This window comes from Anoplophora glabripennis, unplaced genomic scaffold (genome assembly GCF_000390285.2).
Source record: "Anoplophora glabripennis isolate ALB-LARVAE unplaced genomic scaffold, Agla_2.0 scaffold875, whole genome shotgun sequence".
In the NCBI taxonomy this organism is placed as follows: Eukaryota; Metazoa; Arthropoda; class Insecta; order Coleoptera; family Cerambycidae; genus Anoplophora; species Anoplophora glabripennis.
Genome location: NW_019416968.1, coordinates 1 through 17,361, shown reverse-complemented (window position 1 = coordinate 17,361; position 17,361 = coordinate 1). Strand labels below are relative to the sequence as shown.

General features: G+C 30.8%; 1 protein-coding gene across 2 annotated transcripts; it reads right to left on the bottom strand.

Annotated features, from left to right (window-relative positions):
- Positions 1-7,182: 7,182 nt before the first annotated feature.
- LOC108912252 (putative leucine-rich repeat-containing protein DDB_G0290503) lies at positions 7,183-16,977 on the bottom strand. Of its 2 annotated transcripts, none has more exons than XM_018717442.1 (5): positions 14,337-16,977; positions 13,812-14,217; positions 11,117-11,395; positions 9,890-10,132; positions 7,183-7,431 (listed from the first exon to the last, which is right to left on the bottom strand). In XM_018717442.1, the coding sequence occupies exons 1-5, from the start codon at positions 16,682-16,684 to the stop codon at positions 7,189-7,191; spliced, it is 3,519 nt and encodes a 1,172-aa protein (XP_018572958.1). In that variant the 5' UTR covers positions 16,685-16,977; the 3' UTR covers positions 7,183-7,188. The 2 variants fall into 2 exon arrangements, with proteins under 2 accessions (XP_018572958.1, XP_018572959.1); XM_018717443.1 differs by having other exon boundaries at positions 13,812-14,208.
- Positions 16,978-17,361: the final 384 nt, after the last annotated feature.

Sequence of the window (17,361 nt, the reverse complement as noted above, 5' to 3'; positions counted from 1 at the left end):
AGGGGGGCAAAGCCCTAGGTGAGGGTCCTAGGGAGCACGCGCCTACGTGGGGGATTCTGCATACCTACGTGGAGATACCTACATGGGGGCCCGAGGGGCAAAGCCCTAGGTGACTTCATTTGAATTTCCCGCCATTTTTCTCGACCAAAATGCTGCGCTCTGATTGGCTGGCGGGGAAGGGGAGGGGGAAAGGAAAAGTTGGAGGAGTGGGGGTAAAATTCGTCAAAAATGACCAAGATGAACCTCCATAAGAAAATACATGGGATTTTGTCACCGTACGCCCCTAGCATATCTACTGCCCCTAAGACCGGTTTTTGGCCTAATTTATTTTTGGCTGAAAAAATCTGAAAAAATTTTTTTATTACTTACCTACTAGCAATACTGAATCGTTTCCACCCTAAACGGACCAACCTCCTCACCCCCCTTTCCTCCCTCGCCCACGTAAATGAGATGACACATTTACATTGAATAAAACAAAAATGAAAAAATCAGTAATTATACATACCTACATGTTTGTACATATTTGATTAGCCACTTTGAATTTCGTGATTCTGAATTCATAATTATGATCTTTTTAATTTTTTTGTCCAGCATAGGGAATACGTCATTTTGAATTTCGTAACTCTGCCTTTAGATTCGTAATCAGAGACCCAAAAAACTCCACTACATACAAATTTATGCATTTTAGACATTTTAATTTTTTTGTTTGCCATATTGAATCTGCCATTTTGAATTTCGTGATTTAGAGTCCAGATTCGTAGGGGCCCTCCTCCTTTATTTTAAGTTTCAGTTTGTTGTAAACTAACATTAAAAAAAAAGTAAATCAAAATAAATAGATTATGGTAATTAATTATCTATCATTAACTAATTTTTGATTTTGTACACTACTACTACACTAGCGTTACTAAAATAAACAATTGTTGAATGGACTTAATTGTTTATTGATGGACATGAATGCTTAAAAAAGTGATAAAAACAGAAAAATATTAGGAAACAAACTCGGAGACATACAGAACAAAACAGTTGCACAATTAAATAAATATGCAAACTCGAAATACTACAGTAGGTAGATACTAAAATTGTCCCCCATTTCCTTCTATGCAACTTCATTTTTCTAGAAAATGGTACATGCTACCGAATTTCGACAAGTATACCTTTTTTGTGTAGTATGCTTTAGAGTTTACAGAATCGTTTAGAAATGTAATAAATTTTGACTTAACATATTTTTTTCTTTGATTGTACCCCTCTAATTACCTGTATCGGCGACACTGCTTTTCAGAACGAAACCGTTTGCACATTATTCTTAACGCACAGTTGATGTTTACTCGTGTACAAATTTTGACATTTTTATCTTTAGCCGATTTAAAGATAATTAAGGAACACCATTTGGAAAGTAACAACTTCAACACACTGTATCTCGAAAACAGGGCGTCTAAGAAAAAAACTTTACATGAACTACCCCTATTATTTTTCCAACATGAATGGGACACCCTGTACATCTTGAAGCATTCAAATTATCCATCAACTGCCTCACCCTTCATCAAAATGTTTTCGGTAAAGCTTTGATTTATCCTAAGTTGCTGTAACAGTCACTCGCAAAACGAACTCTATTGGGGTGGCTTGTGGCTGTAAAGCTTGAACTCGTACATGAAATGGGTACAATTTTTTTTTCTCAGTCAAAACTATTTTTTGGCTCGGTTCAACTTTGCATGCAATTTCTCACATACTTGTCGGAGCATCGTCAACAAGATTCAAAACTTGTTCCTTACATTGCACCTTTTCCTTTACTCTAATACTACTCTCTAAGACTGCCCGCATGTTCTCCACAATATTTCCATAAATCACTGATATCTCTGCCCCTTTACACAATCCATACAAATGATCCCATTAAAAAGTGAACCCATACGGTAAAATATTCTGAGTATAGCTAGGATGCAGCATAAGCACTGTGACGATATTTTCTATAAATTAATAACTCATTTTAATGAATGTGGGGCATTATAAACAAAATCATTCAACCAAAAATCACAATCAAAATAGACATTAGAACTGACACGAAAATACAAAAAAGTAAAACATTCACAAAAAAGCATTAAACATTAGGTTTCTGTACCATTTGTTTTGAACATGCAAGCGATCGACTTACTTAAATTCTTTACAAGACCGACTTAAATTTTTTTATAATTTTGGAAGGCCTAGTGCCTTTTTTTTGGAACATAGAATTTGAAAAAATGTTTATTTTAAATGCCACAAGTTAAATAACTTCAAACAATAATTCTTCACATTAAAAAAAAATGACATTCGTTTCTTATTCTTGGAAATAACTATAAATGTAGAAAATAAAACAATTGTATGTACCCAAGAACTTTAATAAAAACTATCACTGGTTAATTACATGAAATAAATGACTTAAAAAAAATAAATAAAAAGGGTTGACAATATACATCTATAAATAAATTCAATAAAAAGTAACAGTATAAAACTGAAAGAACAAAGACTGCAACTGGGCAAATTAAAGTTAATAATATTTTAAAATATCAACCTCTGTAAAAATACTAAATTTTATAACAATAATTAAGTACACTTAATACCTTATAATATCACCTCTATAGTAAAATATGGCTAAAATCATAAAATCAAGTAACAAAAATATACATTTTATATTTTAATAATCATAGTAACAAGGCAGGTGAAAATAGGTAGTTTCAGTGTAAATTGTACGACTAGAAAGTATCACCTTTACCATTATTTTTGACGTTATTGTAAGTAAATTGGTTAGCATATTTAAAACCCAATAAAAATTTATAAATAAATATTATGTTTACATTAATTAAAGCATCAACATACTGGAAAATATTTTGTAAAAGGTTGATCTTAATCTGAAAAATTCTATATTATTATAAAGGAATCAGAAACATATGCAAACTACTTTGTACTTGCTATATTAAATTAATATAAATAATAATACCCTTAACAGATGCAGAAGAATAGCTATCGCCTGATGTAATGTGTTAGGGTTTTCCATTTTGATCAAAGTATCGCAGCTTTATAACAATATGTAAAAAGTTTACTTCAGCCATTTATTTATAATATCGGTAACCAATATTTGTTCAGTTTTTGCTAAAAATAAGATTTTGGCATCTCTGAAATATTTATATATTTAAAATACATGGTGTGTCAGTTTGATATTTCACAAACACGTGAGCATATTTTGGGAATAAAAATAAGAATAAAAGTCTGGTAAACTTTTGTCCTAACTTCCTTCGTTATGAAGATACAGGGGGCTGAATTTTTTCTATAAATTAAAATTTTCTTTCATAACTTTTAAACGGATTAAGATATTGTTATCAAATTTGGGGTACTGTGTAAGCCGAGGATATTGCATTTGCTGCCAAAATATGGCTCTTTAAAATTAAGCAGTGGCGTAGATACAGGGTGAGTCTGTCACTTTGGGCAAAATAAATATGTGACGCCACTGGTTAAATTAAAAAAAGTGATCATTTCATAATTTTACAATTCATTTCCAATAAAAATGGTCTCTTTCATTTTCTTCGTGTCTCTCATAGTTTAGTCACAAATTGGATATTCATAGAAGTCTGTTTTTCGACGACTGTGTTAACATGCGACAATGCTTCTGAATTCAGTATGCCGTGAAAACAAAATCCAATTTATTATGTAGTTTTGAATGTGACAGTTAATGTTTATGATAAATAGCGTTTATGCAGTTTATGTATATGTGGTTTTTCAATAATGGCGCAGGTTGCATTCACAAATGAAGAGTATGCAGATATGCATTTGATGTATGGTGCAGCCTGGGGTAATGCTGTTGAAGCTAGACGATTGTACGCAGAAAACTTTCCTGGGAGAAGAATTCCTGACCGAAGGGTATTTCAGGCAGTTGACGCGCGTTTAAGGGAAAGAGGAATTCGTATAGGGGCTATTGAGAGACCGCGACCCCGACAACCAAATTTTGAAGATCAGATTCTTCAAATGGTGGAAAGGGAACCAACGACAAGCACCAGAAAAATTAGCTCTGAACTGGGCGTAAGTCATACAACGGTCTGGCGCACAATTCGTAATCAACAGCTGTATCCATTTCACTTTCAAAAGGTGCAAGCGTTGACTCCAGCAGATTATCCACCTCGACAACAATTTTGTCGCTGGCTGCTGAACCGTTGTGCAGAAGAGCCTAACTTTGTAGCACACATATTATTTACTGATGAAGCCAGTTTTGCAAGAGATGGCATAATGAACTCACACAACATGCATTACTGGGCTGACGAGAACCCTAATTGGACTGTCGCTGGTACGCATCAACAGCAGTTCTCGCTAAATATCTGGTGTGGTATTATTGGCGATATTTTAATCGGGCCACATGTTTTGCCAAACCGTTTAACCGGCCAAGCCTATAGGCATTTTTTAGAGGAAATCCTACCAGGATTGTTGGAAGAGGTTCCACTTGCAACAAGAGTATTGCTCTGGTTTATGCAGGACGGGGCACCTGCCCACTTCAGTTTAGCTGCCAGGAATTATTTGCAGAACACCTATCCAAATAGGTGGATAGCTCGAGGGGGTCATGTAGCTTGGCCAGCAAGGTCGCCTGACCTGAACCCCCTTGACTTCTTTTTGTGGGGTCACTTAAAAAGTTTGGTATACGAAACAGAGGTTCAAAGTATTGAAGATCTACAGCTTCGCATACAAAATAGTTGTAGAGCAATTTTAAATACCCCAGGGATTTTCGAACGAGTTCGGAGATCGTTATTACGTCGAGCTGAAGCGTGCATCCTAGTTCAAGGACGGCACTTCGAACAATTATTGTAAATTTTTATTAGATAGGAGTCTAATATTTAATAATAATAAATTATATTGAAACAAGTTTTGATTTTATCTGACATGAAGTTTTCTTATAATAATTTTGATCATATGTATATTATCTTAATTAAATAAAAAGGACAAATAATGTGTTAAGTACTACTACATACTTCTTCTTAAGATTATGGCAATAGGATACATAAATTATTACTGCGCCAGAAATTTTCAAAATTAAGCAAAATATCATATTACTTATTGTAGTTAATATGTTCAATAGCAGTTAACAATCGAATAGCACAATTTTGCTCCACATAAACATTTCAATTTGTGACTAAACTATGAGAGACACGAAGAAAATGAAAGAGACCATTTTTATTAAAAATGAATTGTAAAATTATGAAATGATCACTTTTTTAAATTTAACCAGTGGCGTCACATATTTATATTGCACAAAGTGACAGACTCACCCTGTATCTACGCCACTGCCTAATTTTAAAGAGCCATATTTTGGCAGCAAATGCAATATCCTCGGCTTACACAGTACCCCAAATTTGATAACAATATCTTAATCTGTTTAAAAGTTATGAAAGAAAATTTTAATTTATAGAAAAAATTCAACACCCTGTATCTTCATAACGAAGGAAGTTAGAACAAAAGTTTACCAGACTTTTATTCTTATTTTTATTCCCAAAATATGCTCACGTATTTGTGACATATCAAACTGAAACACCCTGTCTATTAGTATATATACAGAGCATGATATGTTGGCGAGGTATAACCAACAAAGTACACATTAAATTATACAAACTTTGCACGTTATATCTCACACTCAATACATGTTGGTAGATAGACATCCAAATAGCTAAACACAATATCAAAAAAAGATCTTCGCAAAGACTATATAAGGACCAATATCATTTTTTGTGAGGTCAATGAAATTTTGTAAAGATACTCTCTTGATAATAAGAACATAAGTGCATAACATTTTAATTGTAATTGTAAATGAAACACTTATTTTTTTTTAATAAAAAAAAACAAATTATTAGTCACTACAAAAAAATGCATTAGTTCTACTTGGATCGTCATATAATTATTCTTCGAAACCATATCTCTAAATATTTATAGAGGACATTCATTAACAAACATCATCATATTTTGATACTACAGCTACTGCTACTACTACTACAATGATGAAGAGAAAGGAAAGAAAATTTTACAAACAACTTATCTAATGGGACATTGAATAAGTTCTTGCTGTTTTCCAACAGATGACGTTACCAAAACAGCAAGCCTGTAGTTTAAAATGGTAATGCTCCTACAAAGAAGTACTATAAGCAAGTTTAATATTTAGTGAATGTTATTTCACTGAAGTGTAAACTACTTCTTTTTTATAGTCTAACATTCAGGTCTAACTGAGTATTTGCGGGGAATTTTACTGCACGACTTTATTCAAAAGAAATCTACAGCTGAAGCATACAGAATTCTTGTTGAGACTTTGACTTACAACGATCATGCACGGTCACAAATAACATGCAGAGATTGATTTTATACGCTTCAAAAATAATAATTTGATAAGATGCTCTAGTCCACTGTTTGGTGCAATAATTTGAAGATGAAAAAATAGAGGCATTACTTCATGAAGACTCGTGTCAGATGCAAACTGAACTAGCAGAAGTATTAGGAGTTGATCACACAACAGATTCGAAATGTTTGAAAGCATTAAGAATGATTCAAAAGCAAGAACATTGGGTGCCATATGAGTTGAAGGCAAGAGACGTCATGAACGTGTAAACAGCTGCTTCAACGGCAGAAAGGGAAACATTTTTTGCATCGTATCTAACTGGCGATGAAAAATGGATTTGCTATGATAAATCCTAAGCATGGAAAATCGTGGGACAAGCCTGGCCATGCATCAACATTATTGGCAAAGTCGAATATCCATGGTTCCAAGCGTCTGCTCTGCATTTGGTGGGATCAGTTGGGTGTAGTTTAATATGAGCTGCTCAAACCAAATTAAACCATCATAGGAGATCGCTATTGCCTACAATTGATGTATTTGAGCCGATTATCACTAGTTTAGATCAATGACACATGGCCCCAAAGAATAAATCGTTTTTCTGACATAAAATTAAAATGCTGACAGAAAATATAGGAAAAAGTAGTGCCTAGCGATGAACAATACTTTCGGTGATGTTTTTTTTTATTATTTTTTTTAAATAAAGCAATAATTTTCACGAAAAAACAGCAAGAACTTATTCAACTAAAATAATTAAGCTTATTTGTGTCTTACTGAACTTTTAAATAACATTTATCTAATTAAGATCATACCTTTTTCTTTTGATATATAGTTAAAATTTAAAGTAAACTTACAATTTATTAAAAATTTATATTTTTCTTGGCAATCTGTTCCTGTAAGGTTGATATTTCTCTTTTAAGAGTATCAAGACAACTCTTCATTTCTATAATTGGCTTAACTTGCAACGGAGCTTTATTTTGTTGTAATAATTGGTTTATATAATCATCATCATATTTTATATCACAAGGAATATTTAGCAGTACATTTGGCAAACTGTTGAAATCTTTTTCCTTCAAGGCAACATGCAACTGCTGCTGTAGCATCTGAAACAGGAACACAATAGGATATCAGTGTGAAAAAAATAAACTACTGTATAGATTAAATACAACCTAACATTATCCGCATAAATTTTGTCTAACAATAAATATTCAAATACAAGATGTTTTAGAAGCAAATTAGGTAAAAAGCACAAAAAATTAAATTGACCTATGTATTGTAAAATATTAAAGTTATTCTGCTTAGACTGGAACACAATGAATCTTTGTAGAACAATGTTTGAATGTATTTTCTTTATTATTATTTCTGAACAGTTTTGATTTAAACAAAAGCAATTTATTGACAATTATAAATATTGATTTTATAAGGACTATTGAAATAGCAGAGAAAACCGGTTATTTAAATAGTCGGTAACGCATTTTCAAATGTGACCAGTCATTTATTTACTGATTTGGCTGTACAATTGCTCTTTCTAAGGAGGCAACAGGAGTGGCATAAACAATACTTTTTATGTTTCCCCACAAAAAGAAATCCATAGGCGTTAGGTCAAGTGAACGGGCAAGCCAACAAACAGGGGCATCACGACCATGACCAATCCAGTGATGCGGGCAATTTAAATTTAATCATTCTCTAATGGCAAGTGTACTATGCGCAGGCGCCCCATCGTGCATATACCACATCACCTGACGTGTAGCGAGGGGTACATCTTCAAATAATGTTGGAAGATTTTCGTTCAAAAATCTAAGATACTCGGCCGCTCCAAGCCTGTGTGGAAAACTAAAAGGACCTACTAGAGTATTTCCTACAATTCCCATCCAAACGTTTCAACTGAAATAATCTCTTGAAACAAATATTTCATGAGTATTTTCTTCCGACCATGAATGAACATTATGAAGGTTTACTGCACCTACTCTAGGAAAATTTGCTTCATCGGTGAAAAGTATATTCATTAGGAAATTTAAATTTTGCCTGGAAATATTAATGTACCATTGACAAAAATCCACACAGGTAAATCAGGGTCATTCAATTCTTGCACAGATTGATGGTGAAAAGGGTACAAACGATTTTCATGAGCTACATTCCACACAAGACTGTGAGAAACTTGCAGTTGCCTAGACACCTGTCTTGTGCTTCTACCACAGTCTTGTTCTAGATGTTCCAGTATAGCTTCCTCAGTTTCAACAGTTCGGACATTACGCCTTCTTTCAACACCCTCACAATTGGACTGAATTTTACGAAGCATTCTTTCCACCGAGGCCAATGTTTGTCTATGAGGAATCGGTCAGTTTGGATATCTTTGGTGGTATAATCTTACTGCAGCGTTACTATTTTTTCTGAATTCGAAAAACACATGAAGCATGTCGACATAGTCGTCATTGGTATAAATATTATTTGCCATAATTATTCTAATAAATTAACAATTGGTACTAATTATTGGTTGACATAAAGTGTCAATTTATTAATATAATAAATAACAATTTATTTGTTATGACATCCGCCTACTTTATTTTTACTTTTCGCAATTACCCCTTTAGAGAACGATGACGCATCAAATTTTTTTACTAGAAAACTATCGGTTTTATCGAAAAATTACAAGAAGTAAAAAAGTTGCGTAATAAATCAATCTTCCCAATAAATATTTTTAAATAAATAATTTGCTTCATATAAAAAATTTCTAATAAAATATTGCAATGGGGTTGACAGTTTCACTCCTTTATAAAATACGCCAATGATCGAATGAATATTGAAAAGTTGTCTCTTTATTAGTAGGATGCTCATACCAAGTTTCGTGTCTAGTATTCCTCATGTTAAAGAAGAAAATTTAATGTGAATTTCAATCCCCTCCTTTAAGAGGGTATATCGCCCAGGGGTACAACTTTCATATAAGGTATTTTTACTTCAGTTCTCTTATTTTTGGCTCTACATTCACTGGTACCATCTTTGCTACTTCATTTAAAAACACCCTGTAGATTTTTGTTACAATCGCCCAGACTATTAGGATAAAGTATAATCTGACAATTGGTAGTATATGAATTTTTTGGGCAAAAAGTATTTACTAGATGTTTTGATCAGAGCCTACAAAGCCTTTATGAGAACTACTTGAACCAAACTGTAGCCAAAGATTTTTTTGTTTTACTCGAAAATCCATAACAGTTATAAAAATTTTAAAAAGGACAAAAAAAATGTTAAGAAACAAATTTTAAGAAATTAGACATAAAAAGGTTACCAAAAACAAATAACATCTATGTTATTTTCTCACATATTTCAGAAATATATTACACTCAAGTAAATAAAGACATATATCAACTAAGAAGTATCTGACTGGAACAGTTTCAAAGTAATATTTAAAAAATTGGGTCTTATTTTGATCCCAGGAGATACACTATTACAAAATTCTGAAGTAAAAAATGAAAGACGTGATAGAAAAAGGAGTTATTTGAAATGAAAATCTTTATGCATTTAGAACAAAATTCAGTTCATATAATAACTTTTTCGATTACTTACCTTATTACGACTAGTATGGCTTTTTAAAGCTAATTTTAAGTCATTACATAGCCTTTGTAAAAAGTATTTTTCACTGTTAATTGAAGTGATTTCCAGTTGCATGTCATGCGCACAATGTTTTAGGGTACTTATAACAGTTTGGAAATCCCTTTGCTTTTCTTTCCAGTTATTTTCAATTTTAGATTTGTTATCTTCCAGCTGATTCAACTCCTCAGATTTAACCTGAAGCCTGGAGCTTAAAATCTAAAAACATTTAGAAAAAATGTTCAAATTCTTATTATCAAAAGTATATTTTTAATATATACAACTGAAAGTTAGTTTTTCCTATTGTACCGAAGTGACCTTCTTGATCTATGCATCTACTGGACAAGTTTGATCAAGCTGTAGTTAGAAACACCAATCCTTTTTATTTTCATTTATTCTGCTACTTACTTTTTCCTTTGTCCAGACTTACTTTTTGATGTATATACAGGGTGTAACATAAAGGTTGGGAATAATTTAAACAGTGGATTTTTTATTTTAAAAAATAAATATTTGTCATATAAAATTATGCTCTACGGGTTTTCTTTTCCAAGCTACAGGGTGTTAAAAAATTTCAAAAAATTTAGTTTTTTAATATCATTTTCAATGCAAAAATCTTTTTTCAATGCCTATTTGACCATGTTCGGTGGCTGAGTCAAAGCGTACTTCATAATGCTCTTGTTATTTTTATATTCCTCTGTGAGCAGTGGGATAAAATAGTATTTACAAAAGTTTTATTTACGGAAAAATTACAAGAGCTAAAAATAGAACGCAAGAGAGTAATTTTGTTTAAAATAAAAAGTAGATCATAAACAAATATTAAAAAGATGTTTTTACCAGTGGAGTACCACAATTTTCTTCGAAAAAACTTATGGTACAATCCGTACGCGCGCCACTGAGTAACTTACAAAGTCAATTTTTTTCCTGTAACTAGGGGATTATCAAATTAAGCTAAGGCTAAAATTTCGTTCCATTATCTTATAATGTTCGAAATTTATTGGAGAAAAACTAAATTTTTTGAAACTTTTTAGCGCCCTGTAGCTTGGAAAAGAAAACCCGTAGAGCATAACTTCATATGAAAAAAAATTATTTTTTAAACCAAATAATCCACCGTTTAATTTATTCCCAACCTTTACGTTACACCCAGTATTATAAAAATACTACCATCTATCACTTATACAAGAACACCCAGTCTCAGATTCTTACCTTTATTTCATTTGATAGATAATCGACTTGTGCATGCGTTTCATCCAAGCAATTTTTTAAGTGACTGTTTTCAAGGACAGTTTCAGAAAATTGCTTCTTTTCTTGATTTAAGGTAAGACGCAATTCATCTGCTTGTGATACCTTCTTTTTTATTTCATTTTCTAATGTTCCCATTGTGTTGCACAAAATCTCTTTGTCATGTAAGAAGCTTTTATTTTCATCTGTTAATTTACTGTTACTTCTATTTAAGGATACATTTGTCTCTAATAATTGTTGGATCTGGAAAATAAAATAATAACTAGAATAGTAAACCATGAAGTAGATCATAATATATTCAAAATGTGCTAGCTATTGTTGAAATTATTATTTATGTCAAATGATTACTTGAATTTGGTAGTAAAATAGGAAAACAATTAATAATTATAATCAATTCATAAAATCAAGCTGTATTGAGCAAGCCAACTTTAAAATTTTGTAATTTTAATTACCTGTCAAAATTTGATGCAACAACTTTTATTTTGCGGCAAGACATTATTTAAAAAGAAAAACGTAGGGAATTGCTAGCTATTTGCGAAAAGATACTGCACTACTCCTAAAAATTAGAACTAAGAATTTGCTGTAAACAAATAGTGACAACCATTTTGCATTTCTTTAAAAAATAAGGCATAGCTCACTAACAATAAGTTTAGATGAGATTAGACTAAAAATAAACTTTTTGTGCGTGTTTAATTCTGATGATGTTAGAAATTGTCTTTTTTTTAATTTTAGTATGTCCCTTATATGGAAGGCAAAACAAAAAAAGTGTAATGACTGCTAACAATACATACAAATTGTTGCTGAGTTGTTATAATAAAAAAGAAGTTGCTACCAATTTTAATGAATAACTGTTACTAATTGAAAAAATCTTGAAAGTTCAACAGGGTCACAAAATAAGGAACCCAAAATCATATGCTTACATTTTTTTAAATAGGTTATCCTTATGTTCTGATAATAAAAAAGTTATTTCTGATTACTTTAGGAAAATAAATTCGTATTAACCTAGGACGCTTCGTTAAAAAGAAACACGATGTTAAACTCCAAAAAACATTTTTTTAGATTTTTTTAAATAATTTAAAAACTAGTAAGTGAAATAATTTTAAATGGGGCACATGTCTTTACGTAAATATTGTCCAAAATCTGAGGCCTTTTCCTAAAACTTAGATGCTCCAGTGGCTGAGATACAGGGTATCGGTGGCATAAATAAAATAGTAGGTATACCACTGCTTTACAGTAACAATCATGCTATTTTCCGATTCCTCTTTCAATTTTCTACAAATTACTACTCTCTTATTTTTTTGAGAAAAGCCTGATTTTCGAGTAAAACTTAAAAAACAAAAAAAACATTTCGATATTCGAATAAAATGAGGTTTAAAATTACATAGCAGGCTGCGATAGCAACTATAACATTCTGAACAGTTAGAAGAAAGACTAAATAATGCTTTTCATCAGATTCAAGCAACAATAAATTTTGAACAAATTACATTTTTGTTACTAAAAAGTTGTGTTTGTGGAAATGGAGGTATTTTTGAGCATTCACTGAAATAAAATCATTAAAATGATGACTAAAGTTATTAATTTCTTTATTCGAATAAGTAACCTAATGATTAGTGTTTGTCTGTTATTTAAGTAAAAGTATTTTAAGTTCGTTTTTTACTCAAAAATCGGGCTTTTTTCGAAAAATAATAATTTGCAGAAAATTGAAAGACGAATGCAAATATATCATGATTGTTACCGAAAAGCAGTAGCGTACTATTTTATTTAGAAAAATATGCCGATACCCTGTATCTCCGCCACTGGAGCATATAAATTTTATGAAAATGCCTCAGATTTTGGACAATGTTTACATACATACATGTGCCTAATTTCAAATTATTTCACTTACTAGTTTTAAAATTATTAAAAAAAATTAAAAACATTTTTTTAAGTTTAAGTATCTTTTTAACGAAACGTCCTGGTTAAAAACTTTATACGAAAGGCTCCCGTTAAAATTCACCAAAGAATACGAGGTTTCATTTTTGGTCGCCGTTTGTGAATCGCCCTGTATACCAACCAGTGGCACAGGTACAAGATACAACACATCACTTTCGTTCTATTAAACAAACTCATTGTAGCTTTTTTTAGATTAAAATAAACAAAAAAATTGTTATACTTTGTTGCACATGCACAGTACCTATGTAATTATTAGAAAATTCAAAATTATATTTATACTTTGTTTTATTAGGTATACATTTTCCATTACTAGCTCTTATACTTTCACTTTATATTAAAGCTAATTCAATCGAATTTGTAAATATTCCTACGAACTTTTTCCTTAAAATGATTAAAAAATCACCTTCATTATTGGAACAGGACAACTGTGTATGAAAATTACGAGCCACTCTTAATAGAATAACTTTATATAAACTTGGCGAATCATACTTTTTTTTTTTAATTATGAGCTCAGAATAAAATGATGTCCATGGAAAATGTATGAATTAAGAAATTTTAAAGTTGGCTTGTTTGGCTGTCGTAATTCCTAAGGACAGAATACTACAGATTAATCTAGTTCCCACAGTTAGAAATAAGAGAAAAACATTTTTTAAATTTATTTGTAAATGAAAATTGATATATTGTATCCAGTTGTATCCGTTTCAAGAAATAATAATAAAATACTTACCTCTTTCTGAAAATTGATTATAACGTCTTCCTTATCCATCAATAGTTTCTGGCTAGTTAATTTTTCATTTTCAAGATCCTTGATACATTTTTCTAAAAACTCGAATTTTTCATTAGATAAAACACATTTCTCACATATTCTACTTTTGCCTATTTGCTCTTCTAATTTTAATACTGATATCTTCAATTTTTCATTAATATTAGTAAATTTATCCAACATCTTTCTCAGATTTTCAATCTCACAATCCTTTGACGCAAGTTCCAGTTTAAGAGAATTATTGTCGTCTGATAAAGAATTATACATCTCCTGTAAATATTTATTATGTTTTTCTGCAGCATTTCTACCCTTCATATGTTCTTTGACCTTTCTTAGCAATGTTCGATTATTTGCTTCATACCTAAAACAACTGATGCTGTCGATTCAAATTTTAAAATATGAAAATTATTATAAAGTTACTTTGTAAGACTGAAATAACACATACTTATGCATATACAAGTAGGCTGTTAGACTTGACAAATTACTTACTTTTTCTGTTTTTCTTTTAGTTCCAAGTCCTTAACTTGCAGCAAAACATTTAATTTTTGCACTTGCTCCTTTTCATTGCCACTTTTTATAGTATTAAGAATATTACTTAAAGTTGTGTGACATTCATTACAAGTTTCGCTCAACTTATTTATCCTATCTTCCAGCTCTAAAGTTTTCAATACCATTTTTTTCTTAAAATTATGTATAACTGGATGTACTATTTTTTTATTTTCTTTACTATTACATGTTACTTTACTACAATCACCTTGTATTGGCACAGTATTTTTCTCAAATTTCACTTTATTTAAATTACCAGTGTTGTCTATAGAATTTTGAAAATGTTGCAAATTAAATTTAGAATCTTTATTATTTTCTGAGGTTTTAAGACCATTATTTTCATACTTGCTAGTACATATTTTCAATTTCGTATTTTGAAGATTTTTAAATTCACTTTCTAAGGTAGTATATCTGTTAGTCATTTCACTTATATTAACATCTTTTTTATTGATCTCCTGTTTAAGAATTTTGATATTATCTTTAAGGTCAGCAATTTTTATGTTACTTTCTTTAAGCAGCTTTTTCAAATCAGTAATCTGTTTATCACAATCCGTTATCATTATTTTATATTGTGTTAGAGCACTCTCATATTTCTGAATTTCTAAATGATCTCTGTCGATAGATGTTTGTTTCTCATCAAGTAACAATAAATTTTTTTCTTGATTTTTGTTCATTTCATTTTTCATTGTTTTAATAGCATCCAAATGTTCTTTTATAGTTTTGTTACTTTTAGTTAATTCATCTTTCAACTGACTTATAACGGCATCTTTTTCTTTTATTTTTTGTAGTTCGCAAATGTTCCAATTATTGTTCATAAATAATTTTTGTTTTTCATTTTCAAGTTGTAAAATTTGTTTATTTTTAATAGATATTTCATCTCCCAGTTCTCTATATTTGGATTTAAAAATGGTGAACTGATCCCTTATTATTTTCACAGTTTGTTCTACCATCTCCTGCTCATCCTTCCGTACTTTCAACTCAGCATGTAGGTTCAATATTTGATTTTCCCTTACTATTGTTTCATCAGATTTTATTTTTACTTTAACCTCCATTTCATTCAATTCTGCGTATAATTCTTTTTTAATATTCTCCAATTCTTCAATAGTTATCTCATTGTGTTGAACACTTTTCTGCAATGTTATACAACGTGCTATTAATTCTGAATTTTCTTTTGTAATTTTTTTAATCGTGCCATCTTGCTCTTGAACATATTCTTTAATTTTCATGATTTCATTAGTTAAATCTTGAATACTAGTTTCATAGAAATTTATTATAGATGCCTGATTTTCCTCTCCTATAAAATTTAATTTTGACTGATCAGTTTTAGAATAATTTGCTGTATGGACAGAATCGAGTTGTTTATATAATTTTTCTTTATCTTGCAAAGCTTTAAGTTCTATCACTTCACATTTTGCTTTCCACTTTGATAATTCTACATTTAAAACCTCTACTTTTTCATGTTGTGAGGACAAGTTTCTTTTGCATTTCAATATTTCCTCAGATAATATCTGTTTTTCATTTTGACTTAAACGTAAACGTTCTTTATACCAATCTTGAGTTTTTTTTAGATGCGCTAACTCTGAAGAGATTTCACTTACGGTTTGAGAATATTTAAAATTGTTTTTTAATAGTGTTTCAATTTCCACATACTGGTGAGATATTTTATCTTTTAATTCCTTCACACATATATTTTTTGTATCAATATCTATTTTTAATTCACTCAATTCTATCTTTAGGTGTTTATTTTCAGTTTCATATTGTTCATTCTGATTCTTCATTTGAAACTGCTCATGCTGTAATTCAGAATATCTCGATGTTAAATTATGATATTTTTCTTCCAACTGTATAAAATTTTTGTCAAGCAAAGAGGAAGTACTTTGTTTAGAATAATTGTTTAATAATCGCGCGATTTGTTCATTAGCACCATCTAATTCCGATTGTAATCTATGATTAGTTTTTAATAATTTTTCTATTTTATCATAATATTTTAGTTCAAGGCTTTTTTCCAAATTATACAAATCAGATTTGTATTTTTCATGTATTTGCTGAGAATCTTGCAAATGTGACAAATTTGATAAATGAATACTGTCTTTAAACTTCAACGTAGGATCTTGCTTTGGAGAACATCTACTAAATGAATAGTCGGGATATTTTGCTGGATTAACCATGTACCGTAACTCTGTAAATTCATCTTGGTAAATACTTAAACCAGATAGAGTTGATTCGTTTGATCTTATTTCTTCTGACTGAAGAGAAAGATTTGAACAATTTGATATCGTATCTATATCCATCGTATATGTAGATCATTGTAGTAAATACATAGAGGAACTTATTCCAACAATTCACATTTATTATTTAAGTTCATATAATGTACCTAACGCGTCCTTTTCAATTTCACAATACATTTTAGATTACAGAACATACTCCTTACATAAACTTTCTTATTTTTTACTAAGAATATATATTTAGTAATAATAAGATAACTGATAACATAATTTAGTATAATTAATAATTAGTCATAATTTGGATATATTACAATTTATTGGAGATAAACAAGATAAACTATTACAAATGACATAAAGTGACAATGTGACATACATAAATACATAACCACAAATTTCTTCTGCTTCTTCTTTATTTTGGCCTCCACCCAAACATCAAATTAAACCACAGATTACTAGAAAACTTCTTCTTCTTCACTATTTATTAGAGATGGGTGGACTATTACTGATCCGGTTCACTGACTCGGTTCTTTGTACACTGATGGGCATCTTAAAGTCCCCACTAGTTGGGTCGCTCTCATTCTATCGCGCCCCACCACAAATAATTACGGAATGTTTCGGACTGGGAGTGGGGTGTGGAGTGGGGTGTGGAGATATACTACACCGTGGCACCAAAAACTCTGATATATTCGATAGGGTAAATAATTAATCTGATACCAGTTGCATTTCGCGCCATTATTCCATGG